This window comes from Lepisosteus oculatus, chromosome 1 (assembly GCF_040954835.1).
Source record: "Lepisosteus oculatus isolate fLepOcu1 chromosome 1, fLepOcu1.hap2, whole genome shotgun sequence".
NCBI classification, from domain to species: Eukaryota; Metazoa; Chordata; class Actinopteri; order Semionotiformes; family Lepisosteidae; genus Lepisosteus; species Lepisosteus oculatus.
The window spans coordinates 35,991,459-36,002,862 of NC_090696.1; the positions used below are offsets into that span (position 1 = coordinate 35,991,459).

The 11,404-nt window shown below is 40.5% G+C and overlaps 1 protein-coding gene across 8 annotated transcripts in view; it reads left to right on the plus strand.

Moving 5' to 3' along the window:
- LOC102682430 (La ribonucleoprotein 1B) overlaps positions 1-5,235 on the plus strand; it is a 62,929-nt gene extending 57,694 nt beyond the window's left edge. For all 8 annotated transcript variants that reach the window (XM_015344888.2, XM_015344889.2, XM_015344890.2 and 5 more), the window contains 5 exons: positions 18-178; positions 1,317-1,461; positions 2,405-2,514; positions 3,109-3,236; positions 3,575-5,235. In XM_015344888.2, the coding sequence (XP_015200374.1) occupies positions 18-178; positions 1,317-1,461; positions 2,405-2,514; positions 3,109-3,236; positions 3,575-3,844 (814 nt within the window). In that variant the 3' untranslated portion in view covers positions 3,845-5,235. The remainder of the gene's footprint in view (positions 1-17; positions 179-1,316; positions 1,462-2,404; positions 2,515-3,108; positions 3,237-3,574) is intronic.
- The last annotated feature ends 6,169 nt before the right edge of the window (positions 5,236-11,404 follow it).

Genomic DNA, 11,404 nt, shown 5'->3' on the forward strand with positions numbered 1-11,404 from the left:
TCATTCTGTTTCTGCAGCAGCTCCAATGCCTCCCCCTCAGAAGGCGCCCCTCTCGTCGGAAGTTACGGCTGTACTCCACACTCGCTGCCCAAGTTCCAGCACCCTTCTCATGAGCTGCTCCAGGAGAATGGCTTCACACAGCAGGTTTACCACAAATACCGCAGGAGGTGCCTCAACGGTACGTTTTCTCCCTTCACGACGGAGCAGGAGTTTGAAGTTCGGAGTTCAGTGGCCTTGTTTTTCTTCAGAGCAGGGGCTCTAACCAGAGTGATCAATGTGTTGTAAAATTTTTAATATTTTATCAGTTAATAACATTATTCTTTCATTCCCTTTCACCGACTTTGTCAAATATACTTCTGTCGACTAATTATCCACTTCATCTTTAGATTGCTGCCTGTAATTCAGAGCCTAACCCACAGGCACAGGACACAGGGCAGGGATTTTTCCACATTAGAGGGATTGAATTACCTAGACAGGGTGAAATTGGATGTGGGTGGAAGCTGGGACATCCAGGGAACACCCATACTGACATGGGGATATCATGCAAACCCGAGACCAGAAATTCAGGACTAACTGCAGCACCACCATGCTCAGATTTGCAATGATGAAAACAACCAACTACCTTTTCTTTTTCATTGACTGATATAGTGAAATGAAACACTCGGCTAATCCAGTTCATTTTCAGATATGTCACAGATCAGGCAGGTAAGTGTAGCGCTCAGATGAGAAACACCTACTGGACCAGTGAGCTGGAAATGGATACATACTGTACATCACACACAGTTGATTTTGGCATGTAGTAAAGAGGTGAATGATTTGTAAGAAAGATTAAGAATTTGTGTTTTGCATGTTTTAATTCTAGAGAGTGCTTTTTCATTATTATTGTTAGATGAAAATAAACATGTTCAGGATACAGTGGAAGCCTCTGCTGTTTTCTGTTTTTTTCCTCTGGGGGTTCAACACAGGCCTTGTTGCTTCTACAGATGGGCAGTGCATTTATTTCTGTCTGTGGATGACATCATACCTTTTAGTGATCTTTAGTACTACTTTATTTCTCCATGTCTGTGCAGTGTTTTCAAAGTAAATAAGGACACATAAATGCTAATGAGTATGAATTGATGGGGCAAAGCATTAACTTAGTTTAGTATTAACTTTGCTTGCAACAGAAACAAGACATTAAAACTTCTGGCACCAGAGACCAGACTTGAACTAGAATAGAAAAAATACAATTTGAATCCCTGCTTCAGGTTAAGTAATTTTTTTTCTTAAATGCCTCTTCATTCTTCAAGCTCAATTTTTTTTCTTGTGCGTTTCAGAGAGAAAACGGTTGGGAATCGGTCAGTCCCAAGAAATGAACACCTTGTTCAGGTTTTGGTCATTCTTCCTGCGAGACCATTTTAACAGGAAGATGTATGAGGAGTTTAAGCAGTATGCTTTAGAAGATGCCAAGGAAAACTACAGGTATAGTATTTGACATAACTGCAGACCCCATAATATACTGTAAGAGGCATTAATACAACTAACAAATGCTCTTGGTTTAAATACTAATTTGTTTAGTGCCTCAGAGTATTTCCAGCTCTAAGTATTCTAGTTGTCTGTCGCACATATCGAATATTAAGCTGGAATGTGCTTTCTGGAAGGCAAGTAAAGGCTTTATACACTTTTTGTCACTACTACTGTAGGATAAATGGATTTATGACTGCAGAAGTCATGCTTGGAGTTTAAAGTTGTCTATTCAGGTTAATTTTTCAATTCTTTTACTAAAGCTAGCTGCTAACCCCTGAATTGAAAGACTTGCCTCACCAGTGAACCTTAAGGAATGTGGTGATGTGCACCTACATTTCCTTAAAATGCAATGCTCTGTAATTTGAGAGTCCCTGGGGTATAGAAGCATTCCAGGAATCACCAGGCACCTCTGTAGTGGAAACTGTTTCGCCTCTTGAGCGTGTATTAGGGAAAATGAAGGAATGCTCTCCAAGCAGCTTGACAGGAATGATGGGATGCCTGAGTGTGCCACGAGAGAGAGAGAGACTGAATGTTAAGATCCTGGTTTGATTTGCTCTCTTACCAGTTTTTTTTCTGTTTTTGTTTTGTTCAGATCTGGACAGATGAGGCTTAACATGAAAATCAGTTAGAAAATGTTTCTGTACTTATCACCCAGACTTAGTATGCATTTGTACAGTCGTTTGACTTAATTTGTGTATTTTTGCAACGGCCCAGTACCTCAAATTGAAAAGCGATTTCTGACCTTTTTGATTGTTCTACTGAATTATTGATATTCTTATTTCTTTTCAAGTCTTTTTTTCCCACTCAAGGACTTTTTAAAGCACCTTTGTTATTTTCAGAACTTCTTACGGTTCCTCCCATTCCTTCTCTGTGTCTTATACTGTATGTGCTCCCAAAGGTACGGACTGGAGTGTCTCTTCCGCTTCTACAGCTATGGCTTGGAGAAGAGATTCCGTCCAGATATCTTTAAGGACTTCCAGGAAGAAACTCTCAGGGATTATGAAACAGGTTCGTCGTATTTCTTGTTGTGGCATGTAATGCCCCTGAATTTTCACTATTCTCAAACATCACTTAGTTTTGTGCCGGTTTGTTGTGTGTTTTTTATTGTCAATACATTTTAAATGAAACTCTCAATTGTGATTATAGTCAGAACTGTACATTTCTTTCCTAACTAAAAGAAATGTGAGAGATTCTTGTCTTATTCCACTACAGATCAGGTGCATTTTTGTGATGGGGAAAAAACAGCCTTGATAATATGAGCCTCACTTTATTTTCTGCAGACACGAGAGCAGAAATGTAATGTTGCATCAGTGTTAATGACAGGGCTTGTGCAACAGTCCCTGTCTTGTGAGGATCTGCTCTTTCACTACCTGAGAGCAACAAATAAGCAGTATGAATGCTCTGTGGGTAAGATCAAACAGCCCCCAAATGATTTCTGCTCATTGGAGATCTATCATTTAGTGTTGGGATGAACATCGGCTGACGATTTCCAAATTGATGTTTAGACATAGCAATCATGATTTGCTGTTGTAGTTTTGTTTCTACTGTGGAAATAGCAGGAGAAGATCGTGAAAGTGTCATGTTGCTGGTATATTTTCACAGGACAGTTGTATGGTCTGGAGAAGTTTTGGGCCTTCTTGAAATACTCTCAGACCAAGAACCAAAGCATCGACCCCAAGCTGCAGAAGCATCTGAGCAAGTTCAAGCGGCTCGAGGACTTCAGGGTGGACGTGAGTGTTTGATCAGGCACTTGCCTTTTTTTTCCCATGTTTTTTTTCTAAAGCATACACACCTTGTTTGTTCTTCACTGAGAACTGGCATGGTATGTTGATTTTTCTTGATAACAGGAATTACAATATGCTAAAAGCCTGTGGCTTTATTTTATTTAGAAACTATATAGAAATATCTTATTATTGTATTGCCAAACAATCATTCAGATACTGGCTTGGGCAACTTAAAGAATCCGAGCTGTTTCTCGCCGAGAGATGTGTCTGGAGGTCATTCTGTGAGTGGGGGAGTCGGGAGAGTGATCCTGTGTCTCATTGGTCTGCCACTTTGCTCCTCACAGCCCCCGATGGGTGAGGAGGTGGGCCGAAGGAGACGTCACTCATCATCAACGGGGGAGGAAGGGGGACGCCGAAGACATCCTTCCAACTCCTCCTCGAAGCCAGTCAGTGCTGCTAAACCCACTCCCTCTAACCAGCCACCGGCCCCTGGCACTACCGCCTCTTCCCAGCATGCACCCAAAGACAGTGCGGGACTGCCCAGCACCCTGGATGGGAAGAGAGCCCAGATGGGGGCCGGCAAAGCCAAAGACGCCGAGACAACTGACAAATAAAAACACTTCACAAACTTCTGTGATACCCGTTTCTGTGAGAAAATAGTCAAGAAATTGTACCAGTATTTTCAGCTCAAGGATGTCTTGAGGGGTCATGCCAAAACAAATTCTTGTAGTCACCTTGGAATGTTTCACTCAAGTCTTGTCCAACATAACTCAAGATCCTGTTTGATTTTCTGTCAAGTTTCCTTGTTATGGGGATCTAGAAAATAAGAATCAGGGAATTAACATTCACATGATTTTCTTGGGCTAAAGACGTTTACAAAAATGCATTCCTGCATTGTATGCAAAAAAAAAAAAACAAATTTGGGATGCCTTACGTTTCAATAAGGATTTCTTACTTCTTAAAGAAGACTGAGTTTGGAGTCCATTTACAGCATTTAATGCTTTTGTTTTTATTTGCGCCTGTTGTTAAGAATATCAAATTATATCAGATTTGGCTACAGTAGAGGGAAATCGGGTCTCTTGCTTGAAGTGAACAAGTGTTAACAAATGGGACGTGAACCCAGTGCTGGTTTGTGTCATGTAGTGGACATGAAGAGGTTGGCAGTGGTTGCATTTTTGTGGAAATTGTAATAAAAGGTCTTATCGAATGGTTACATTTTGAAGGTTTTAGTAAGGGATTTTGCAGGGAAGAAGATGAAAGCTAAATGAACATCTTTGAAGACTAATAGTTTTATTTTTCCTCTGGAATCGCTAATAAACAATTGCACTGCTACTTAATGTGTATACCACAGCAGGGGCTGAAATAAATTATCCTCAGGTTTGAAGAAAATTTGAGGATATAGCCTTAGTCTACATTAATTTAATGCCTAGAATGTCTCTGTAGGCATGCAGAACAGATTTTTTTTTTTATCGCTGTAAAGGATCTTAGCTGGGGTATTTTGGGTGGGGAATTTCTTTAAATTTTTTTTTTGATGACATGATTTAACTTTTTTCTTTCTGTTCATAGTGGATTAATCTTGAAATTGAGTCTATATTTAAAATCATGGTCACTGGAGGTTGTATTTTAACCTTGGTGTTGCTTTAATGTCTACCCAATTGAGTGCTTTGGGTAGACTTAATTGAGTCTGGATGGTAGCTAATGTTTGTAATAGCAAAGTTTCTGCAGTACTTAAGTTATATTTCCAGTGTCATCCAAACAGGATTTCATTGTCTCTAGTATAATTACATATCGGCCATATGTATCAGTCAACCTCCAGGTGAAGGCGCAATTGTACAATATTTGGATTGAAGACTGTATATACAAGTAATCAGTATTTACTCATCTTTTTGTTGAATGAAATGTGTGCCCATTTATCTTTTGCGTGTGTGCTAATTTGTGGTAATTTTCTTCTGTTCAGTTTTATAAAAATGCCTATAAAAACAACAAAATCAATTGTAAAAAGCCATTCCCTGTGTAACGTTTCATTTTCTCCACACTCATCTGTCCTTTTCCACTGATCTTTTCTTGTAGCAGTAATACCACAGAAAGAGAAGCAGAGTTTATTCCAGCAGTCCCCAGTCCTGCTACTGGGGGGTTGCTGTGTCGGCAGGGTTTCAGTCCAGCTGGAATATTAACTTGACTGTTTCAGAGGCTCCTACAGTGTTAAGTGAAATAGAGTACCCCTTAGTGAAACAGAAGCAAGGTTTCTGTGATAGAGATTCAGTTTCTTAATAACATTTACTCTGCATTTGCTACCTGTGAAAGAAAAATGCAGTTTTAAGATGTCAACAGAGCAATTTTTTGCATGGTAAATATTGAAAGCCATAGCATTGAACCACATAATATGCTTTACCAGACATTCCAAATCTTGCAGTTTGTGTAACATTTTTCAGTAAAAAAAACGTCTGTTACCATTCATTTAAACTAAGGAAGATAATGGGAAAGATGGGAAAACTTAAATCCTGTACTTTTAAATCAAGCCATATGCAGTGCACAGCATACATGATTTTAAGTCTTGCCACTTAGACTACTCTCTATTTTATTGTTCTCTTTAATATAACCTTTAGCTCACTAAGACCCCATTTACTGTGTTGAAGTTCGAAGGAAGGGGCAATTTTCATGTTTAATTTTGAGATGTTTTGGGCCTGGTGTCCCTTCGGGCATATACTATTTTTAATCTGAGAATATGAACGTCCAAATTAGAGCACTGCCGAGTGCTAATCTTCCTGTCACTTTCCAGCTGCTATTTTTGAAACCCACGTCTAGATCTCCGGCTGGTCTCTGGATGTGCCATCCTAGTTTGGATTACTGAACCCCTGTGGATGCAGCCCCATTCTGTCATTTAAACGTTGTGGAAGGAGCATCTCCGCCTAAAGCAGGGATCTCCAGTGCTGGCCCTGGAGAACTCTGTTCAGCCAGTCTTACAGGCTGCCAGAAATCTCCAGCTCTTGAACAGCGACCGGGAAAACAGTTGAGTTACTGATGGATTAAGCATGCAGTTTAAGTCTGCTATCCAGGGTTGAAAAGTAATTTAAATCACTTGTTTAATTAAACAGTTAGTGTTCCAGAACTTTAGCAATTGTTTATTAAATGGTGACCTACATGATCTACTGGATTGAGTTTTTCTAGGAGTTAAAAATGACAATTTCCAGCAATTTTGAGGGGGGCTGTTTCAATTAATTTACAAAGTAGCAGCTTCTAAGAGGCGGTCTATTTATACACCTAAAAAAAAAATCAATGTGAGACTTGCATATGAGGAAACAGGTTCTGGTATGATTGTTTTGCATGGAAATAGAAAGTGATCAAAATCCAGTGTTATCCAAGGGGTCTTTGAAGCTTTCTAGCTGACTATCAAGGTAATATCTTTCTAGTTTAACTACCTTAACTTTTGCTCACCTTCACCATCCATCTACTTAACAACTATGTAACTTTGCCTTTTTTATAACCTTTTGTTTGTTTTCATTTAACTTCATCTGGTTCTAAAGATGTTGTGAAGAACCCAGGAAAATGTATTAGGGAACACATTTATATGAAGTATTTATCTGTGTTTATTTTTCACTGTTTCATTTATATTTATATTTTTACCCTCCATCTCCATTTTATTAGGGGAAAGTGCAGAACCAATTTTGTCAAGTGGAAAAAAACCCAAGCCAGACTGCAGTGAAGATTGTAGTCCGATTCGGGACACATTTCTGATGTTCAGGTTGGTTATGGTCCGTAAAGGAACCCTTTTTTTTTCATGCAGATCAAAACCTTGGCAGTAGTTTCACTTTAAGACAAACTGAGGAGACCAGCAGCTTCTTTTGCTACTTCTGAAGATTTGATTATATTTAATGCACATGGCAGAAAGCATCCTTGGCTTAGCTTGTTAAATCTTTCAGAGAACTGCTCATCATGATTAATTTAAGCGATTCATATGTTCTTCCTGTGTTCTGGTTTTCTCCGGTCCAAAGACATACTGGTACATTAATAGCATGTGGGAAAATGATCCCTAGTGTGATTGTGTACATGTTGTGTGTGTGTGTGTGTGCCCTGTGACAGACTACCATCCTGTCCAGGGTATATCCTGCCCTGTGCCTCTTGCTTGCTCACCTGTAACCCTGTATTGGATAAAATAGTTAAATGATATATGGATCTCAGGGAGAAGTGCCATTTATAGACTATCCAGGGGATATAAAAAGTCTACACACCCTTATTGAAATTGCAGGTTTTTGTAAAGCCAGAAATCAAGATAAATCATGTCAGACATTTTTCCATCTTTAATGTGGCCTTGCAACCAACAAAATTCAAGAGAAAAGCAAATAGGTCATTATTAGGAAAAATTGAAATTAAAAACCCTACAACACCCTGGTTGCATAAGTGTGCACACCCTTTCATAATGGGGGCTGTAGCTGTGTTCAGAGGTAACCAATCACATTCAAAATCATGTCCAAAAGTAAGTAGCATACACCTGCCATCAATGAAAGTGATTCTAATGAACCCCAGATAAAAATCAGCTGTTCCTATTGGATTTCCTTGACACTTTCGCAGTTGCATCCTACTGGGATAGCCATGGAGCTGACCAAACATCTACGGGATCTTATTGTTGAGAGGTACGGATCAGGAGAGGGGTATAAATGAATATCAAAGGCATTGGATGTACCATGGAGCACTGTGAATGATCAATAAGTGGAGAAAATGTGGCACCACAGGAACATTGCTAAGATCAGGACAACCCTCCAAAGTTGATGACAGGACAAGGAGAAAACATATCAGAGAGGCTACCAAGAGGCCTACAGCAACATTAAAAGAGCTGCAGGAATTTCTGGCAGGTACTGGTCACTCCTTTCATGTGACAACAATCTCCTGTATTTTGCACATCTGGGCTATGGGGTGGCAAGATGGAGGCCATTTCTCACACAAAAAAACACCCAAGCCCATCTAAATTTTGCAAAAAAAACATTGAATCTCCCCAAACCATGTGGGAAAAAGTCTTATGGCCTGATGAGACAAAGGTTGAACTTTTTGGCCTTAATTCTAAAAGATATGTTTGGAGCAAAGACAACACAGCTCATCATCCAAAGACCACCATACCTACTATGAAGCATGGTGGCAGCACCATGCTTTTGGGCTGCTTCTCTTCAGCAGGTACAAGGGGCTGGAGTCAAGATAGATGGGATAATGACTGGCTCCAAATATCAAGATATTTTGGCACAAAACCTGCTGGCCTCTGTCAGGAAGATGAAGAGGAATTTCACTTTCCAACGTGATAACGACCCAAAATACACATCCAAGTCAACCAAGGAATGGCTTCAGAAAAGAAAGATCAAAGTCTTGGAATGGCCCAGTCAGAGCCCAGACCTCAATCCCATAGAAAACCTGTGGAATAACCTAAGGAGGGCTGTGCACAGGAGATCCCCAGGCAATTTGGAGCTTTAACTTTTTTGCAAGGAAGAGTGGGATAAAATTGCAAAGTCCAGGTGTGCAAAGTTGATAGAGACTTATTCACAAAGACTAACTGCTGTAATAAATGCAAAAGGTGCTTCCACAAAGTATTAGTTGGGTGGGTGTGCACAGTTATGCAACCATGGAGTTGTAGGTTTTTTAATTTCAATTATTTTTCCTAATAGCTATGTTTTTTTCTCTTTAATTTTGTTGGTTGCAAGGGCACATTAAAGATGGAAACATGTCTGACATGATTTATCTTGATTTCTGGCTTTACATCACAAAAATCTGCAATTTCAATAAGGGTGTGTAGACTTTTTATATCCACTGTAGATGGCACCTTAATAGACTTCCAGCGATCCATTTTCTAATTGGGAGAATATACAAACTCCACACAGATAGCAGCTCAGATCCAGAATTGAACCCAGGGCCCCAGTGCTAACCACTACGCCACTGTACCAACCTGTAGATGAGTCAGTCAAATTACTGACAAGTTCTCAGCTTTCCCCCGGGGAGAGAGGTACTCTCTACTGATGCCCACTGGCCCAGCATAGGAGCTTGTGCTCGTAGCTTTTCACTCAGCAGCTTCCTGCCGCGTTCAGTGGGTTAGAAGGCTGTAAATGCCTTCTACCACAGGAAGCAAAACCACAAAGCAGGGAGGTAAACATTAGTAAAGGACAAACAGCTTGATAGCAGTGCAGGGAGAAAAAATAAAAGCTGCTGCAACTGGCACCAAACCTGGAAAGGTAACACCCAAGCTTTGTTTCAATGCTGGAACACCAGCTCTATTGTTAGAGTAGATAAGCACTGAGAAATTAATTTAGCCATTTTTTTAGGAATGGCAAATAGGAAACTGATATCCTGAAGTAATGTTTTGAGACCGAATACTTCAGCATGGATTGCTTTGTTTGATTCCTTCTTAAGCCACCTGAATTATACAGTAACAAATGACTGAAAAAAGATATTGATAAATGAAAAGTGGCACTCAAGTACATTCTGGCACAGAGGGAATGGCCAGCCTGCTTATATAGTGCAGATTGTTCTCGTTTTCTTCTACTGCCACACCGAATATGGCTGGCCTATATATATCCTCAGTCACCAAGCCAGGTGTAAGAGTTCTAAACGCTTGCTTCATGCACTGCAACATGTACTGTGGAAAGAAAATCAGAATAAATATTACAAACAGGAGGAGGCCTTTTGGCCCATTCCCACCCAGGGGTTTGTGGAAAAACACTAACAGGTTATCAGCTTAAACAACATGGCTGGGTTTCCTGTTCCAGATTCTCACAACCCTTTCAAGTTAAATTTCTCCAAGGTGACTGCCACAGTTTGACTTAAAATAGTGCCAGGGCATGTGCCTACCCTTCATCTCTCCAGTGTGGAAAAAAATCAACCGTATTAGCTTAACCACTTTTGGAAGAGACTGGTTACATGACCAAATTCACCAGTTCCTTTAAGGAGCTCCCAAATGACTAAACCTGGCATTGTTTATTGAAGCCTAAATGATGCCATTAGCCGGCTGTAATACAGGTTAAAAAGAAAAGGCAGCACTCAGCTTTCTATCACCCTGCAACTCACAACTGGCAGCCCACTGAAGCTCAGCAGATGTGGGCCTGACCAGTACCTGGATGAGAGACCTCTTGGGAAAAACTAAGGTTGGTGCTGGAAGAGATGTTAGAGGGGCCAGCAGGGGGCGCTCACCCTGTGGTATGTGTGGGTTGTAATGCCCCAGTATGGTGATGGAGATACTGTAAAAAAATGCCATCAGTCAGATGAGACATAAAACCAGGGTCCTGACTCTCTGGTCATTAAAAATCCCAGGGTGTTTTTTGAAAAGCTTAGGGGTGCTAGTACCCTAGCATCTTGGTCAAATTTCCCATTGGCCTTTACCAGTCATGGGCTCCTAATAATCCCCATCTTTGAAGTGACTTCATTACTGTTCTCCTCACTGAGAGCTGATGTGTGGTGAGCCTTCTGGCGCACTCTGGCTGCCGTCACATCATCCAAGTGGGTGTTGCACATTAATGGTGGAGGAGAGTCCCCATTACCTGTAAAGCACTTTAAATGGAGTGTCCAGAAAAGCACTATATACAGTAAGTCTAAGAAATGATTATGAACTGGATGTGAACTGTGAACTCTCACACAACTGGATGTGTACCTCGAGGATGTACAAGGATAGCATAGTTAGGTCCACACCTGTTGTGAGATCCTGGCTTCAGCCAGGATCTCACAACATAGAAAAAGCACATCAGAGGAGTAGACACCCGGGTCCTTATTCTCCCAGAGAGATGCAGAGGTTAACAAGTTACAATGTTATTTTAAAAAACTTCAAATATAAGCATTACAACTGGATCTACAGTCACTGCTTGGTTACTTATTAAGCACCATGGGAAAACTAAGAAATTATGTTTGCTGAAGTAGCCATTTTTGTAGCTCATAAAAACAATTCAACATAAGGTTAAGGCAATTTCCATGATGTAAACAGAATATTAACAGAATAAATTAAATAACACCTCCTTGGCAAACTATCACACAATGCTGCAGTGAGGCTGACCAAAAAAAGGCAAGAGCTCTAAAATTGGGCACAAAGTAAGCAGGATTTTCTCTGGAGTGCAAAGCCTGAGCTAAATCATTAGCCAATCATTGCTAGCTCTCCTCATGGCCACGTGCTATTGGCCAAGCCCTGCAGGGATGGGTGGGCTAGGAATTGG